The 18,445-nt window shown below is 38.5% G+C and overlaps 1 protein-coding gene across 1 annotated transcript in view; it reads left to right on the forward strand.

Annotated features, from left to right (window-relative positions):
- FHIP2A (FHF complex subunit HOOK interacting protein 2A) overlaps positions 1 to 17,438 on the forward strand; it is a 35,787-nt gene extending 18,349 nt beyond the window's left edge. The window contains exons 6-17 of the mRNA XM_068961564.1: positions 1,506 to 1,799; positions 1,976 to 2,172; positions 3,372 to 3,486; positions 3,971 to 4,047; positions 4,352 to 4,544; positions 4,718 to 4,887; positions 5,279 to 5,422; positions 6,611 to 6,701; positions 9,033 to 9,176; positions 16,135 to 16,275; positions 16,859 to 16,962; positions 17,063 to 17,438. Of these exons, the coding sequence (XP_068817665.1) occupies positions 1,506 to 1,799; positions 1,976 to 2,172; positions 3,372 to 3,486; positions 3,971 to 4,047; positions 4,352 to 4,544; positions 4,718 to 4,887; positions 5,279 to 5,422; positions 6,611 to 6,701; positions 9,033 to 9,176; positions 16,135 to 16,275; positions 16,859 to 16,962; positions 17,063 to 17,168 (1,776 nt within the window). The 3' untranslated portion in view covers positions 17,169 to 17,438. The remainder of the gene's footprint in view (positions 1 to 1,505; positions 1,800 to 1,975; positions 2,173 to 3,371; positions 3,487 to 3,970; positions 4,048 to 4,351; positions 4,545 to 4,717; positions 4,888 to 5,278; positions 5,423 to 6,610; positions 6,702 to 9,032; positions 9,177 to 16,134; positions 16,276 to 16,858; positions 16,963 to 17,062) is intronic.
- Positions 17,439 to 18,445: the final 1,007 nt, after the last annotated feature.

Consider the following 18,445-nt stretch of genomic DNA (forward strand, 5'->3'; position numbering starts at 1 on the left):
AAGAGATTACATCTGCCTTGGTCATTAGGAGGGAGCATGGAAGAGGCTGTCCTTGAAATGAGCCTTGCCAGATGTTTAAATAAGAATGGGCGAGCACAAGGAAAGGAGTGAAGATAGGGAAGTCTGTGGTGTGACTCACACAGTTTAATCAGGCTATGTGGTAAGAAAAGGGGCCCAGACAGATAGATTGGAACTGTCAAAGGCTTTGAATTCGTACTTGCTTGCAGAGCTTTTTTTAAAATGCAGATCCCTTGGTTCCACCTCCAGATATTTTCATTCTGCGTTTTTATCAAGCCCCACAGAAAACCAGCAGTCCTGAGTTGAGAAACAGTAGTTCAGGGAGTGAGTGCTGAAAGCGAAAGTGTTAGCTGCTTAGTCACGTCCGACTCTTTGTGACCCCAGGATTGTCCTTCCTCTTGCCATTCTTATCCGAGATGCTGCTCCCAACAACAGTATTAACATTTCAGATGGAATAAAATACTTGACGTTCATAAAAACTATGATATACGGTTGACTTCTTAGGAAATTGGGGAGTCGGTTGGAATATTCATTTAGTTCCATAGGATTGTTTTCTTTTAATGTATGTGCTATGAGCCCAGTTTCTCAACAAGATTGGTCGTGCTGCAATTCATGGGGTTGCAAAGAGTCGGATACGACTGAGCGACTGAACTGACTAAAACTATACTTTTAATAACAATAAAAGTGATTTATAATATCTATCATATAATTTTGAAAGTGGAACTTGGACTTTATTCAGCATTTAATGCACTTCTCTGATGAAGCACTCTGCTAGGTCCTGCAGAGAAGCTGATTTATGATGAATTCTAAATTGTGTGAATGTCTAAATTTTAGATTCATAAAAACTATGATATGAAATGTGTGATTTGATTTTTTTGCTCTTAGGTTTAAATGGAAAGCAAGAAACCTTTGCCTGGAAACTAATGATTTGCTTCAATTTAGGTTCTTTTTGTGTTTGGCTATGTACAATTCAAGCAGATCTTTGTTTTTACCCTCAAAAATACTAACAATGTCCTCAGGGTATTGAGTTATATTTACAGAGCAGAGGTATTAGGAAAAGCCTTAGAAAAATCATCTTAGAAACTAATCTTAGAAGAATCAGCATTAGGGCTATTTATTTTTAGTAGGCCAGTGATGAGAAAACAATTAACGGCAACTGAAACTTCCTGAATCTAATTTTTTCCTCACTAACATCAGTTGTTTGCAGTAGCAGTCAAATAATTATTACTAATATTGTTCATTGTTTACAGTCAGTGTAAAACATTTTGTAGAGCCTGTTCTGAAGACTATGATAAACGCCTATGTAATTTTAAGACATCTAAAGCACAGTTTGTTTAAGTCTGGGTATTTTCATTTGTCATAACAGTTTTATCTGTTATGACAGTGGCCAGATATTGAGTGTTAATTACAGGAAAACTCATTAAAATATGATTTCTGTTCTATAAGGTTTTTGACATGAATCTTATAAAACATATATTCCTTTTCAGAACAAGTTTAAATCACTGGCTTCCCAAGGAGGCCCAAATGCAATTTCAGAAGATGTATTAAAAGGTCAAGATTCCTTGTCAACAGATACAGGCCAGTCCTGTCAGCCAGAGGAACCGTCGGGTGCTTCTGGAACGGAGCACACAGACTTAGAAGATGAGCCTTCTCGTCAGATGGGTGACCTGTCCACGAGCTTGGAAAACCTCAGTGTCACTGAATTGCCAGAGGCCACAGTTGTTCGTCCAAACCAGGATTACAACCTAGTGAATTCTTTGTTAAATCTTACTAGAAGTCCTGTGAGTCATCTTCTTTTCTCCCCCCCCGCCAACATAATCACCATTAAACGCATAGAAAAAAAAAAATTCCATTTTTATTTTGGCATAAAACGTTAATCTGTTTAAGGGGAATTTTTCCAAACAACCTGAGGTGTGTCTGATTCAAGCACTGTAAAGGTGTGTGTTTTTCCTCTCAGGATGGCCGAATAGCCGTGAAAGCCTGCGAGGGCTTGATGCTCTTAGTGAGCTTGCCGGAGCCAGCCGCCGCCAAGTGCCTCACGCAGAGCACATGCTTGTGCGAACTGCTCACCGACAGGCTCGCCTCCCTGTACAAGGCCCTACCTCAGTCAGTGGACCCCTTAGACATTGAAACAGTGGAAGCAATTAACTGGGGGTAAGAGCTGCTGTTTGTGTTTTCCTATGAAGGTGACCTCTTAAACATACACTTTTAAATCCATTTGTGTTTTGCAGTGATAGACCTCTTTAGGTTTGAAATATGTAACATTGCTAGTCATCATTAAACCAGATTGTTGTTTTGAGGCTTGCTTTAAACTTTGTTATCAGGAACGAATTGGCGTCGTGAGAGTCTAAGTGTTACACAGTTAAGCTATTTCCCCTTGTCTCTTGTAGTGATCAGTTAATACCTTAAGATCGATAACTTTATCTGACTGTATTTTTTAAAAAACCAAAAAACTTGTGTGGAACCTCACCTCTCACCTCTCTCACCTGTTTCCCCCAGTGTTAGGGCTACCCACTTGATTCTCATATGAAATTAGGATTACTGCAGAACATTTATAAGTTATTAAAAGTGTGAAAGTGAAAGTAGCTCAGTCGTGTCCTGAGTCTTTGCAACCCCATCGACTATACAGTCCATGGAATTCTCCAGGCCAGAATACTGGAGTGCATAGCCTATCCGTCCCCCAGAGGATCTTCCCAACCCAGGAATTGAACCCGGGTCTCCTGCATTGCAGACAATTCTTTACCAGCCGAGCCACAAGGGAAGCTCATTAAAAGTGTAAAGCAGCAGAAATAAAATTACTCGTAATCCCACCACTTGTAGGCAGCCTAACATTTTGGACATCAGAACCTGTTACTGTTTCTCTGTGCGTTTTTAACCCTTCTTTAGTTTATACTTGTGTTTTTTACACCCTGTATTCTGTCAACATCTGTAGGCCAGACCCACCTCTTAACTTCACTACTGAGTAGTATTTTAAGGCAGGAAGAGAAGCAGGCCAGCCGTTTCCTTTTGCTGTCCCTCCTTTACACTCCTTTCCTTTCATCCTAGAGGCTGAGAACTTCCAACTTTTCCATTCCTGTTACTTGGTCAAATTTATGGTGGAAATATGAGGCGCTGTCTCAGTGTCTTTGCCGCTGTAGCTCCATTCCCCACTTATTGAGTGAAAATTATTCACAACTTTTATCTAAAAACTTTTATCTTTGGCTTTCATGTATAAAGCCCTCTTCTGATTGTCCTCCAGTCTCACCCACCTGAATATATCATCCCGTGTGTTCATTCACAGGCCTTCATCTCCCTGTAGGCACAGAACTGGATTAATGCTTTTGAATAACTCTGTGTTCTTCTGTGTCCTATAGCTTGGACTCATATAGTCATAAAGAAGATGCTTCAGCATTTCCCGGAAAAAGAGCCTTAATTTCATTTCTCTCCTGGTTTGATTATTGTGATCAACTCATAAAGGAAGCACAAAAGGTTTGAATACTTTTGTTGTTTATTGATAACTTAAAAATGTAAACAACTACTGAGTGAATTTGAATACTCAATCTATTTTCATAAATATGTCTTAATTGTCTTAGGATAGATAGCACAGTTAGTGAAATAAATAAAATGAAATAACCAACCCTCCAAAAGTCTATATATATGTAAGTGTTATAGCACAACCCTTTACAAGGTAACATCGGCCTGCCTGCATTTCTCCTCTTTGGGGACATGTTAATACAATAAGTGGTTGGGATAATATTTTTATCCTGTTTGTCTTTATTCTTGGAAATTTAAATGACATGTAAAGGAACCAGTAGCTAACATCTCATCTAGGTTTATATGCCATCAACAAGATAAGCAATAGGCAAGTTTGTTTTTCTACAGTAAATTAGATGGAGAGCGCAAATTGATTTGTTGGTGTTATAAATTAATCTTTCTCATTAAAAAAAATATGATACTTAATACTATGTTCTAGACTGCTGCTGTTGCTCTTGCCAAAGCTGTTCATGAAAGATTTTTTATTGGTGTTATGGAACCTCAGCTAATGCAAACGTGAGTGGCCTCTTTGTTGCTGTTTAGTAGCTAGGTCATGTCTGACTCTTTGTGACTCGATGGGCTGTAGCCTGCCAGGCTCCTCTGTCCATGGGATTTCCCAGGCAAGGATACTACAGTGGGTTGCTATTTCCTTCTCCAGGGGATCTTCCCGACCCAGGGATCAAACCCGTGTCTCCTGCATTGCAGGCAGATGCTTTACCTCTGAGCCACCAGGGATGCCCATGAGTGGCCTCTTTACTTTTTTTAAAAAATCACTGCGTTCTTGTTATTCTCGCCCCCTAATTACCTGTTTGTTATGCAGTTCTGAGATGGGTATTCTGACATCAACTGCTCTGCTCCATCGCATTGTTCGGCAAGTAACCTCCGACATTTTGCTTCAAGAAATGGTGTTTTTCATCCTTGGAGAACAGAGGGAACCAGAAACTCTGGCAGAAATTAGCAGACATCCTTTAAGACATAGGTTAATTGAACACTGTGATCACATATCTGATGAGGTGAGCTATACAAGGATTTAGAATTGGACTTAGGTTCTTTGACATACTGACTTTGATGTACTTGTCATGTTTTGAATACAGCCTTATTTTATGTGGCTTTTTATTTTGAAAATTGAAATCATGAAAAATAGTTTAAGCATTTTTCAGTTACCTTTTATCATTTTGGGTTTCAGATCAGCATAATGACATTAAGAATGTTTGAACATCTTTTACAAAAACCCAATGAGCACATTCTTTACAATTTGGTCCTAAGAAATCTTGAAGAAAGAAACTATACAGAATATAAACCTGTGTGCCCAGAAGATAAAGATGTAGTGGAGAATGGATTAATAGCAGGAGCAGTGTAAGTTTCTATCCAGCTCTGAATTTAGCATTTCATATTAAGTCATGATTTTCTCCCCTCTTAATTTCTCTTCTCTTCCTTCTTCTCTTTATTTTAAAAAGATACTTTAACAGTTTAAAAGATTTTAAAAATAAAATTTAGATGTCCTGATATTATTGTCCCTTCAAATCACAAGCGGCAGTATCTAGTCACTAAACCTAACAAAGTCAATATAACCTTGAGTTTGATGTAAGTAAAAAATGTCAATTTCTCTGTACAATATAAATACATTCATTATTCCTTAATTCCTTTATTAGCAAAATTATGTAAAGGTTTCTGAGAACATAGCAGAGAATCTTTTGGTTTAGAAAATATAATAAATTTTTTTTATGCATCATTAAATTAAACTTAGAGATCTGGAAGAAGATCCCTTATTTACTGACATTTCACCAGATAACACTTTGTCAAATCAAGAGTGGCTTAGTTCCTCACCTCCTGCTACTCCAGACCACCCCAAAACCGATGGGAAAACTGAAGTCCACAAAATTGTAAATAGGTGAGTTGCTGTATGTATTTGACTTACATCTCTTTCACTTGTTTTTACAACGTGTAACAGCTCTGCTCTTTGATCGTTATGGAGATATGCCATGAACTCAGTCTTCCCTTTTTTAAAGATTATGTCATCTTTTTGAAATGCTGATGTAGCTAGTGAACAGCCTAGAGGCAACAATCGATACAAAAAAGGAAAAAAAGAAACCTCTAGAGTGATAGTGAGGAAACTAATCTTCAGGGTACTCTCCTTTTGTTTCTTTAAATGTAAACAATTTTAAGTAGTTCCCAGTTGGAACAACATTGAGAATTTCCAGTTTAACGGATTGAATTTACTAGCCATGTACTCACATGTGCTAAGCGGAGGGCTATTTCTTCTCATTAGTTTGTGTGTTTATATATATTCTTAAACTAAATTAATTAATTTATATTTATTTATTTTTGGCTGTGCTGGGTCACTGTTGCCTTGCTCAGGCTCAGGCTTTCTCTCGCTGCGGAGAGAAGGTCTGTTCTCTGCGGTGTGTGGGTTTCTCGTGTTGCGGAGCACGGGCTCCAGGTGTGCGAACTTCAGCAGTTGCAGCGCATGGGCTCACTAGTTGTGGTGCAGGGACTTATTTATTTACTCCGCGGCTTGTGGAATCTTCAGGACGAGGGATCAAACCCCTGCCCCCTGCGTTGGCAGGTGGATTCTTATCCACTGCACCACCAGAGAAGTCCTTTATAAAGGGTTTTTTTTAAGTGCCTTTTCCCCAGTAATTTTCTTCTTTCTCTTCCTTTGCAATCCTATCAGTGACGAGCCAGGTGCTGTGAGGTGGCTTTAGAGAAAACTGCACATAGTGCAAGATGCATAGTTAGGGTGCGCGAGGATCTAAGGTTCTGTTATTGAAAAGCCAGTTCCCTGAGACTAACAAACATCAGGGCTCTCTGTCATTGCCCTGTAATGTAGAAAAAGTCAAGTCATCTTCTGCTTGGTTTTTACTTTAAGTAGAATGAGTGATTTTTAAAGAAAACTTTTAAAATAATGACAGTATTTAATCAGTAAATTGTAGGACTGATTCAAGATAAATGCTTTTCAAGTTTCCATCTGCATTAATACTTGGCTAAACTGAAGATCCTGCTAGATATTTTAATACACATAGAGCTATTGAATTGTGAGAGTATTTGTGTTACTGATTATGCCTGTTTTTCGTTTAAGTTTTCTCTGTCTGGTCCCAGACGAAGCAAAATCGTCCTACCATGTGGAGGGCACTGGATATGACACCTACCTCCGAGACGCTCACAGGCAGGTAGGTGAAGTGGTCTGACGCGAGACCTAATAAGATGCACAAACACAGCCCTCGGCACAGGGGCCGCAGTTACTTCTCCAGAGGTTCCCCTTTCTCTGCAAGACCTGAATTCCGCTCTCAACCACTTGGACTTTCTGTCAGTGACCTGACTGCCGTTCACTGAGTGTGTGTCTCTGTCGCAAGATTTCTCTGTGCTTCCTCCCCACCCCCCGCCCCTTTTCTTCCTTTTCTTTCTGTCCCTTTTCTTCCTTTTCTTTCTGTCCTTGAAGTTATTTCTCCCCTAGGTCCTTCTCCCTGCTGATCTAAACCATGACTTTTAAGTGATTCTAGCATTACTCCCAACCCACAGGCTGCTTCCTTCCCTCTTCCCCACTGTTCTCACTCATCTGTAATTCCAAAGGACTGCCTTCATCCTCTGCTTCCCAGCTTTCCACTTCCCTGAAATCACTTTCTCAAACATCTCCTCTTAGTTATTAAATGGACTTCTGTCAATCATCTTTTCCCTCTGCAGCATTGTGAGTGCGTGCGTGCGTGCGTGTGTGTGTGTGTGTGTGTGTGCGCGCGCACATCAGTCTCTCTAGCCCCATGGACTATCGTCCACCAGGCTCCTCTGTCCATGGGGTTTCCCAGGCAAGAATCCTGGAGTGGGTAGCCATTTCCTTCTCCAGGGGATCTTCCCGATCCACGGATTGAACCCAGATCTCCTGCACTGCAGGCAGATTCTTTACTGCTGAGTCACCAGGGAAGCCCCCTGTAGCATTTTACATTTTACCAAATTCCAAAGTTTTGAAATGCCTCACATCAGAAAAATACGCATTTAATTTTCATTTAAATCTTTTGGGTGGAAGTGTGCTTTTATCGATAATTAACTTGCATGCCCTTACAGTTAATTCATGGTGCTTTAAGCCTAAATTCAAGTCCCCATCACTATGTGAATAACTAGAGTACCAGGGTACCAAATACATTCATGTAACAATAATATAGAGACAATGAAAGCAGCCCCAACCTCAGTAGTACCGATTGGATTTTTAAACTATTGTGATTCTCTCTGAAAAGTTTTATTTCCATAATCTGATAACAGTTAGAATTGTTTTAGGAATATTTTAAATGAGACGAAAAGAATAGAAAAAATTTAGACTTATTTTCTAGCTCAGAAATTCAAAAATTTTAATATAAAAATGCTTTATTAAATATTGGGATGTGGTTTTATAAAGAAAATTGTCTATTGAAAGAGTTTAAAACTCACAAGATATTGAAGAAGTTGGGGTTTTAATCATTTTAAATATGTTTTTCTTTTAAAAGTTGAAGCTAGTGCTTTGTAGTAAGAATATGTTTTAATCTCAGCTAATTTGTAAACTATAGATGTCAAAGTAATTTTGCTTATTTAATGAGGAGAATGTGAAAAGGAAAAGAATATGGAAGAAAACTATGCTCCAAATTTCTTTTTTTAAATTCCAGTACATTACATGTCAGAGAAGACTTTTAAATTTTCTTTTTATTATGACAGATATTCTTGTGCTTACAAAAATCCATATTGTGGTGTTCCTTACTGATAAAATGTATAGTAAGGGCTAGTTTCCACTTACTTTTAATCTGTCACGGACCAATGCTTTTGTAAAATATAAAAATGAAATACCACAAAAATGAAAAAACACTAAATACAGGCCCCAGTTATTTTATTAGATTGAACAGACGTAAAATTTACTCAGTGAAATTGAAAGAGAAGTTTCTAAACTGGCTCTCCATGTTTGTACTCATCTTATTGCGATGGTAGTGAACAGTTTTCAGACTGTACTTGCAGCAGCCCTGTTTATTCCCCTCAACAGTCACAGCAACATGCCTGGGTAAACAAATGGCAGCAAGGTCAAGTTTGCCTTCTCAGATGACATGCATCTGTTCACCTATTATATTTCATCTACTTTGTACATTACATGTGACATTTCAGAATAGACTGGGAAATGTGGCTAAGACTTACTTTGCTTTCTAAGTACTCTAAATCTGTGACGAGAACAAGGAAAGGGCTGAAGCCCTCCAAAGGGAGCAGCATATGCTTATGCTTGCCCCAGCAGTGCGAGGGGCACTAGGGTGAAGTTAGAAGCTGCCTGCTTTCTCACCAGCGTGTTGGTACCGGTGGCTGTTAACCTTACCTGTGCCTCTCTGCACTCAAGGTGTCATCTGTGCCGTCTTCTCCCGTCTCCCTTGGTACCTGACACTCAGCAGACACTCAGCATTCGAGTGGATTGTTATGCTTATGGGGGGAAATTGTTTCTATTTAATCTCAAACTGTTTTTGCTCAGTTCTTCTTTAATGAGTCAAATGCTTTCTCCGCAGTTCCGGGACTACTGTGCCATCTGCTTAAGATGGGAGTGGCCTGGCTCTCCAAAAGCATTGGAAAGGTGCAATTTAGAAGCAGCTTTCTTTGAAGGTCATTTTTTGAAAGTCTTATTTGACAGGATGGGAAGAATTCTCGATCAGGTAATAAGTTTTAAAGTATTAATTTCGTATTATTTTGTTACCATTCACCATGGGTTCTGTTTACATCTTCAGTAGTTTTATTGTTTTCTTTTTTCCACCAGATGACTTTTTCATAAAGCTTGATTGCCAACAATTGGTGGGTTTCTGATGCATTCATTATGTTAAAACTTTGATCTGGCCTGACAGGTGTTAAGGATTTCTGTGTTTCATTGTAGGCCATTGTCTTATAAACAGTAGTCTTAACACCTTTTGGCAGTGACTAGAGGGCTTTCCTAGAAAGCCTTGTGGTTAGTACAGGTTCAGATAGAGTGAAACTTGTTAGGTTGAATACAGAAGACCTTAAATGTCATTTCAAACCAAATCTTGAGTGCTCTGGTCTCGCTAAAATTACAGAACAGTATTAGATGAACCTGCTTCTTCAGACAAAGAATTTGTGAATGATATTCATTTTCATAAGGGGAAATGAAATATAAAAAGTCAATTTACTTATTTCAAGGGAAGTAAAAATCACCGGCAGCTGGTATGCTGCTGTGTCTCTCTCACCGACTGTCAGGATAACTGAACTTGAGGTTAGAGAATCCCTCCCTCCCTCTCTCCCTGACATAGAGTAACGATAGAGCTTTGAAATGTTTTACATGTTGATATGGACACTTGAAATGAAACTATGTGGCATTAAACTTGCCTCAGCATGAAAACTGAGTTAGCCAATTAGAATTAATTTGAAATCCTATATTAAAGTGCTTCTTTTTTTTTTTTAGCATTTTAGTTGAATATTTATACGAGCCTAGGGAGTTACAAAAGAAATTAATTGTACCATCAGGCTGTCTTCAATAACCAGAAAGCCAAATAAAGAAACGATAATTAAGAAGTATATCACTGGGTTGACTTCTGATGATAATCAATAAAGACATAGAGTCAAGGCCTTTTTTTCTTTTAAAAACAATACTAAACACACTATATTTTTCAAAAATTAAGACTGACAACACAACAGTGTCATGAATACCTGATGTCATAACTTCTCAGTTATACACACAGAAATTAGCTACTTTATTACTAATTATCCATAATAATGTTTAATCCCAGCCTGGTTAGCCTGATACTATTGGGGTATCTATATACTGTGAACATACAAGCAAACATCATCTTTAGCAAAAGCAGTTAGAAAAGAGAGAAAATGAAATTAAACCAAGCATGTTAGACCCCCCAGAACTTATGATTATCTTTGCAATCTGATTATAATGTTCTTATCTGAAAAGGCTTGAGAAGTCAAGGTGTTTAAAGACAGAAGGCTTGAGGCTAGGCTCCACAGTTCCCTCACTAAGTCACATCACCTAAAACTAAGGATTTAACATCCTAACAACATGTACTGCATTTCTGCTGTTTCATTTTTTGTTGATTGATATTTAATACTTAAGAGCCAAAGTATTCAGGTCCAATCCCTGATTTGGGAAGATCCCCTAGAGAAGGGAATGACAACCCATTCCAATGTTCTTGCCTGGAAAATCCCATGGACAGAGGAGCCTGGTAGGCTACAGCCCATGGGGTCACAGAGTCAGATAGGACTGAAGCGACTTTGACTTTCACTGTAGGTATTATGCTGTGTACATCATGGCTATGTAAACCGCCCCCCAGCCCCTCCTCCCCACCCCTACCCCTCCCCCATCCCCACCCCACCAGCTAGTGGGGAGGTTTACAATAAACTTCCCAGTGTATTGTGTCTTTGTGCTGGTTCTCTAGGCTTAGTTTGAATCTGATTAAATGAAACACCATTATACAGTGGAAGTGAGAAATAGATTTAAGGGCCTAGATCTGATAGATAGAGTGCCTGATGAACTATGGACTGAGGTTCATGACATTGTACAGAAGACAGGGATCAAGACCATCCCCATGGAAAAGAAATGCAAAAAAGCAAAATGGCTGTCTGGGGAGGCCTTACAAATAGCCATGAAAAGAAGAGAGGCGAAAAGCAAAGGAGAAAAGGAAAGATATAAGCATCCGAATGCAGAGTTCCATAGAGTAACAAGAAGAGATAAGAAAGCCTTCTTCAGCGATCAATGCAAAGAAATAGAGGAAAAGAACAGAATGGGAAAGACTAGAGATCTCTTCAAGAAAATTAGAGATACCAAGGGAACATTTCATGCAAAGATGGGCTCGATAAAGGACAGAAATGGTATGGACCTAACAGAAGCAGAAGATATTAAGAACAGGTGGCAAGAATACACGGAAGAACTGAACAAAAAAGATCTTCACGACCCAGATAATCATGATGATGTGATCACTAATCTAGAGCCAGACATCTTGGAATGTGAAGTCAAGTGGGCCTTAGAAAGCATCACTATGAACAAAGCTAGTGGAGGTGATGGAATTCCAGTTGAGCTATTTCAAATCCTGAAAGATGCTGCTGTGAAAGTGCTGCACTCAATATGCCAGCAAATGTGGAAAACTCAGCAGTGGCCACAGGACTGGAAAAGGTCAGTTTTCATTCCAATTCCAAAGAAAGGCAATGCAAAAGAATGCTCAAACTACCACACAATTGCACTCATCTCACGTGCTAGTAAAGTAATGCTCAAAATTCTCCAAGCCAGGCTTCAGCAATACGTGAACCGTGAACTTCCAGATGTTCAAGCTGGTTTTAGAAAAGGCAAAGGAACCAGAGATCAAATTGCCAACATCCCCTGGATCATGGAAAAAGCAAGAGAGTTCCAGAAAAACATCTATTTCTGCTCTATTGACTATTCCAAAGCCTTTGACTGTGTGGATCACAAGAAACTGTGGAAAGTTCTGAAAGAGATGGGAATACCAGACCACCTAACCTGCCTCTTGAGAAATCTGTAGGCAGGTCAGGAAGCAACAGTTAGAACTGGACATGGAACAACAGACTGGTTCCAAATAGGAAAAGGAGTACGTCAAGGCTGTCTATTGTCACCCTGCTTATTTAACTTCTATGCAGAGTACATCATGAGAAATGCTGGACTGGAAGAAACACAAGCTGGAATCAAGATTGCTGGGAGAAATATCCATAACCTCAGATATGCAGATGATACCACCCTTATGGCAGAAAGTGAAGAGGAACTAAAAAGCCTCTTGATGAAAGTGAAAGAGGAAAGTGAAAAAGTTGGCTTAAAGCTCAACATTCAGAAAATGAAGATCATGGCATCCGGTCCCATCACTCCATGGGAAATAGATGGGGAAACAGTAGAAACAGTGTTAGACTTTATTTTTGGGGGCTCCAAAATCACTGCAGATGGTGACTGAAATTAAAAGACACTTACTCCTTGGAAGAAAAGTTATGACCAACCCCCTAGATAGTATATTCAAAAGCAGAGACATTACTTTGCTGACTAAGGTCCGTCTAGTCAAGGCTATGGTTTTTCCTGTGGTCATGTATGGATGTGAGAGTTGGACTGTGAAGAAGGCTGAGCGCTGAAGAATTGATGCTTTTGAACTGTGGTGTTGGAGAAGACTCCTGAGAGTCCCTTGGACTGCAAGGAGATCCAGCCAGTCCATTCTGAAGGAGATCAACCCTGGGATTTCTCTGGAAGGACTGATGCTAAAGCTGAAGCTCCAGTACTTTGGCCACCTCATGCGAAGAGTTGACTCATTGGAAAAGACTCTGATGCTGGGAGGGATTGGGGGCAGGAGGAGAAGGGGACGACTGAGGACGAGATGGCTGGATGGCATCATGGACTCGATGGACATGAGTCTGAGTGAACCCCGGGAGTTGGTGATGTACAGGAAGGCCTGGCGTGCTGCGATTCATGGGGTCGCAAAGAGTCGGACACGACCGAGCGACTGAACTGAACTGAACTGAAATGAAACACCCAGGCAACATCAACAATCAGTATCAAGTCAGTAATCTTTAGAAATTTTGACCAAAAGCACTCAAAAGGAATCTAAATATTAAAAAGTAGTTTCTGAATTGAGTGGAAAGATCCCCCTGAAATCCCCATCACACTGAGCATTTTTCCCTTCCATCTGTAGAGCGCTGACACAAAGGATACACAGGAGACCATATCCTGAAATGTGTGCAGTTCTTTTCTTTCACCAGATAGCTCTTCACAGTGCAAAGACAATTCAGACAATGTCCCACTCAGTCTTTCTGGAACCCTGAGCGACAGGAGGGACTGTCCGTAGTTTTAGTTAATGTGACTCAGTGAGTGAACTGTGGAGTCTAGCCTCAAGCCTTCTGTCTTTAAAAACCTTGACTTCCCAAGCCTTTTTGAATAAGGACTTTATAATCAGATCGCAAAGATAATCATAAGTTTTGGTGGGTCTAATGTGCTTGGTTTAATTTCGTTTTCTCTCTTCTCTAACTGCTTTTGCTAAAGATGATGTTTGCTGGTATGTTCATAGTACATAGATACCCCAATAGTATCAGGCTAACCAGGTTGGGATTAAACATTATTATGGATAATTAGTAATAAAGTAGCTAATTTCTGTGTGTATAATTGAGAAGTTATGATATCAGGTATTCCTGAAACTGTTGTGTTGTCACAGCCTTCATTTTTGAAAAATATAGTGTGTTTAGTATTGTTTTTAACTGTAGTGATTTTAAAAAGATAGTAAAATGCTAAGGTCCACAACAGAATATAAAGAATACCAGGAAAAATGTGGGGAAACCCAAGTTCAAAGGGAAAAATTTTAATTTGGGCAACTCAAGTTAGCTGTTTCTCACATTTTCTTATTGTTAAAGTGAAGTTGACATTACTTGATTTGCTTAAGTGGACTATGGGGGGATAAAAGTAATTTAAATTGCTTTTAAAAATATAAAATCTTGTTAAATGCAGGTGTTATAAGAAATTACAGAGACTACCAAGTTGTTGAGATTTATAAATTCTTATAATTTTGGCCATCCACATATTTGGCCTTTACTAAAAGAGTTGAGATTGAGTTAGCAGGTGACATCTAAGTCAAAGTTCATTGTCCTAAAATTCACACCTTGTATTTAGGGTGAGCTCATTAAAAAATGGGCCAAGTCCATTTAACATGTCAGAAAAATCTAGTTAACTTTGATTTCAGGTGAATACTCTATAAAGTACAACATAATCAAAATAATAGATGCAAGCAGTTACTATTAAGAATCCCCTAAAAAGCCAGCTTGTTTTAAAGTTATTACCAATATGACGTAGAAACCATTTCAGAGTATGATGGAACAGTTTCTATCTAGCTGAATTTTATTTTCATTTTCACAACATTAAAATATAATCTGAGTCAGCCTTAAGTTTCTTAAACAACCAAAGATACAGCTTCTTGTTTCAAAAAGCTTAAAACCAAAGTAACACCGTATAGAGAAAATTAAGTAGTAATATATCATTGTTAAAAGCCAAATTTTGTCAGTCTATTTACTTAAAGCACCTATAAATGGCGGAATTTAGTGACCTAAAAATCTGAACTACCTGAAATGAAGTCATATACAATACTGTACTAAAGTTGTATTTTAAATGATTTTGTCCACATTTTTTATCAAATGTATTCTTCTTAAAGATTTTTTAAAGTGTTTCCTTTGTGCCTAAAATGCAATTTAATGTGAATTCATTGTTTTGAATTGAATCTTGGAGAAGGCTATTCTGTCACCAATATTATCAAGTAGGAAAAGATGCCCTTCAATCTATCCTTTAGTGGGTGTTGTATCTGCTTTCATTTATCTTGCGTAAGGCTAGATTTTAAATAAGAGTGACTTAGGGGAAGTTTTACTTCTTTGAGAAAATCTGTGTTCATGAACCTAGTAGTAAGCAAAAAAGACTGAAACTAGACTTTACCCCAGGACTTGAATTTCTATTCGTATAAACAGCATCTTTGATACCTTCTGGCACATGGTCAAGCATTGGTCATCCTTTGAATGCCGAATACTCACTTCTTAATTGGTGCTCATTATGATCAAGCGCCTAAAAGCTACTCAGTGAGTGAGGGTAAACCATTCTGATTAACCATTTCTGGTTAATATTATCTTGGTCCTGAATCACTTTTCCCTTCCTCCTGCTGCAGCATCTGTTTCTCATTCATCCAGTCACTGTGGTTCTTTCCAGCCTTCTCACTGAAGTCAGTTTTGTCTCAGCCACTCAGTTGCCTCTGACTGCTTAGAAGAAGAAAACTGAAAGGGACGAGAGGTTTCTGTTGAAAGTTCTAGGCACCATAATAGCAACTCTGCATATCATGCATCTTGCTTTGATTTTGACACATACTCTGTAAAGCACCTCCAAGCTGCTTTCAATGAGGAATAAACAGATTAAGTATAAAAAACTAGTAAAATTGTAATACTGTAATACAAAACGTGTATGAGGAACTTTACACAGATATATAGTCATTGTTTCGGAAGAGTTAATGCTCTTGCCCAGTAAAGGTGGTGATCCTTTCTGTAATAATGATTTTTTTATCTTCTAGTTCACTATTAAGGCTTGTGGTAGTTATTTCTACCGCTCAAGTACTTTTACTCTGTTGACAAGGTTCTGTGATATATATGACTTTATTGTATATATGCTTTTGATAATTGGCAGCAGTTGAATAATTTAAAACAAGGATTATCATTTCTAAAATTAGATTACTTAAAAGATTTTAATACCTTCCCTTTTGTCTTTTGTCTAATATTTAATGTGTCTTCTAGTGTTTGTAGTATATAAGTCTTTTTGGGTTTTGATGACCTCTTGAACTATCTTACCAACTTAAAAAGCCTGCAAAAAGCAGAGACATTCTGTCAGTGTTACATGTTTATTTTTCCTATATGTTTACATGCATGCTTTTCTGGTTTTAAAGTTTCAGGACTGTGATGTATGCACTTTGAGATGGTAAGAGCTAGAGCCAATTTAGTTACAGATACTGTCATTGTAGAAGAGCATATAGAGAAGAATTAAGATGATAGATCGTCCTTTCTTGAAAAGACAAATTGAAATGGTAAATTCAGTGCTCAGGTATATACATAGAAATAATGTCAGATATCTTTTTCCTTTCTCCCTCTCTGTAGCCATATGATGTCAACTTACAAGTAACGTCGGTGTTATCCAGACTTTCTCTCTTCCCTCATCCGCACATACATGAGTACCTCTTGGACCCTTATGTGAACCTTGCTTCTGGCTGTAGGTCTCTATTCTCTGTAATCGTCAGGGTGAGTTCTCAGTTTTGTTATATTCTCCAGGATTGATCAGCCTGACCAATTAACATCTTAATGACATTGTATGTAATTAGTGTCATATAATGAAAAATATCTAAAGAGCCGACTCATTAGAAAAGACTCTGATGCTGGGAAAGATTGAAGGCAGGAGGAAAAGGGGACAACAGAGGACGAGATGGGTGGGTGGCATCACCGACTCAATGGACATGAGTTTGAGCAAGTTCCGGGAGATGGTGAAGGACAGGGAAGCCTGATGTGCCACAGTCCATGGCGTCACAAAGAGTCGGACACAGCTGAGCCACTAAACAACAACAACAATGAAAAATATAATGTATTTTCTGTTTGGAATTATTTCACTGCAGAATGTGGAGAAAAAAGGAAGATTCATTCTCTTAAATGATACGTGTAGCTCTTGTATTTTAAGGGATAGCTGTGGGTCCTTTGTCCAAGATTGTTACGTGAATAGTGAAAAGTGACAGTCTTCATTTAGTAATAGGAAATGGAATTTTTTTCTTTATCCTGAAAATCCCCCATGGAGTTGTTCAGCAACTAAGCCCCATTCGTCCCTGTGATGCAGGTTGTTGGAGACCTCATGGTTCGAATCCAGCGTATTCAAGACTTTACTCCCAAGCTTCTACTAGTCAGAAAGCGATTACTTGGTCTGGAACCTGAAGGACCTGTGTAAGTCAGTGTTTCTCACGCTGTTTGTCTAAAGCTTTTGCCTTTGTTTGATGATCTGCTAATATCCTGAATTGATTAATTTCCTGCTTTCCCTTCCTAGGATTGACCACATCACCTTGTTGGAGGGTGTGATTGTGCTGGAAGAGTTCTGTAAGGAGCTGGCGGCTATCGCCTTTGTGAAATACCACGCAGCCTCCACACCCTAAACAGCATCTTTCAAGTAACCAGGGGAACAGTATGATCATGTACATTTCATCAAAAAAGCCTCAGTTCCACCCAGCCACGTGACAATAAAAAGCCTTTTTAAATGAAGCATTGCTGTAAACTGGACAGAACCGTTCAGAACCCACTAAGTGGACGCTCTCAGTACAGTGTTGTGTGATGTTGTTTTCACTGACTTTATCATAATGGTTCTATATATAAAGTTGCACGTCCTTGAATCCAGGATACAATCAAAGGAACTTCAGGAAATAAGCATTTCTGAATGCCTGTGTGAAAGCTGCAAAATTTCTGATGTCATGACTTTGATGATATTTCTGTTAATCTAATATCCTTTTAGGTAGCAAGGCCTTTTGGCATTCTTTGGGACTCAAGTGCTTACATTCTTTTGGATTAACAAGTAGCAAAAAAAACCCAAAACCCTAATTTTATAACTTTTTAAGGTCAGAATTCTTATCAAACAAAATATTTAAAAAACTGTAAATGAGAAAAAATACAATTTAGCAACTATCAAATGAATTAATAATAGAAGATAAAAATATGTAGAACACCATTAACTTTCTTCAGCTTTTCTAAGAATAACAGTTTAATATGATAAATTCTTGATTAATATATATATATATATATTTTTTAAAGAAACGTTCTTTTACTCTTTTGTGCACATAGCCAGGTTAGTGATTGATTTTCATGTATGGGTCCCAGTTAATTTAAACTTTGTCATTTTTGCAACAACATTGAATTTGTGCTCACCATTGGTATTGTTTACTAAGATAGTATTTTTTAAGGTGATTAACATGTATTGGGTTGAGACCCTTTTCTTTTTTTCTATCTCTCCGTCCCTCTCTGAAACTTGCTTTATAATTTGATTTTCGTATTGAAACGCATTGTAGTGTAGGTGGCAGCAATCAAAATGCCAATGGCCTCCTGAATGTTTACAATTTTCTTTTCTCAGTCTTTTGTTTTAAATCATTCTAAAGAGATTTCAAAGCAAACCAACCAATCTTTCCTGTTTACATATGAAAGAACTTGGGTAAAGTGGTTTCTGTGTGGGCATGGGTGCAGGAAGGAGTGGTGTGGGGAGTTGGCTGCGCTGTGCACAGCACGCTTGTCCTTGGTTTACACAGTGGGGTTTGCTGATCCACTTTCTATGCTTCCTTTAAGTGATGCTTATCACTCAAATATGCTTTTGAGCTTTCTTGGGTTTTTGTTTTGTTTTTTTCGGTTGATGTGTTAAGCAGCAGCACTTTGCTCCTTGCCTTCCCAT

The sequence above is a fragment of the Capricornis sumatraensis genome, chromosome 23 (assembly GCF_032405125.1).
Source record: "Capricornis sumatraensis isolate serow.1 chromosome 23, serow.2, whole genome shotgun sequence".
NCBI lineage: Eukaryota > Metazoa > Chordata > Mammalia > Artiodactyla > Bovidae > Capricornis > Capricornis sumatraensis.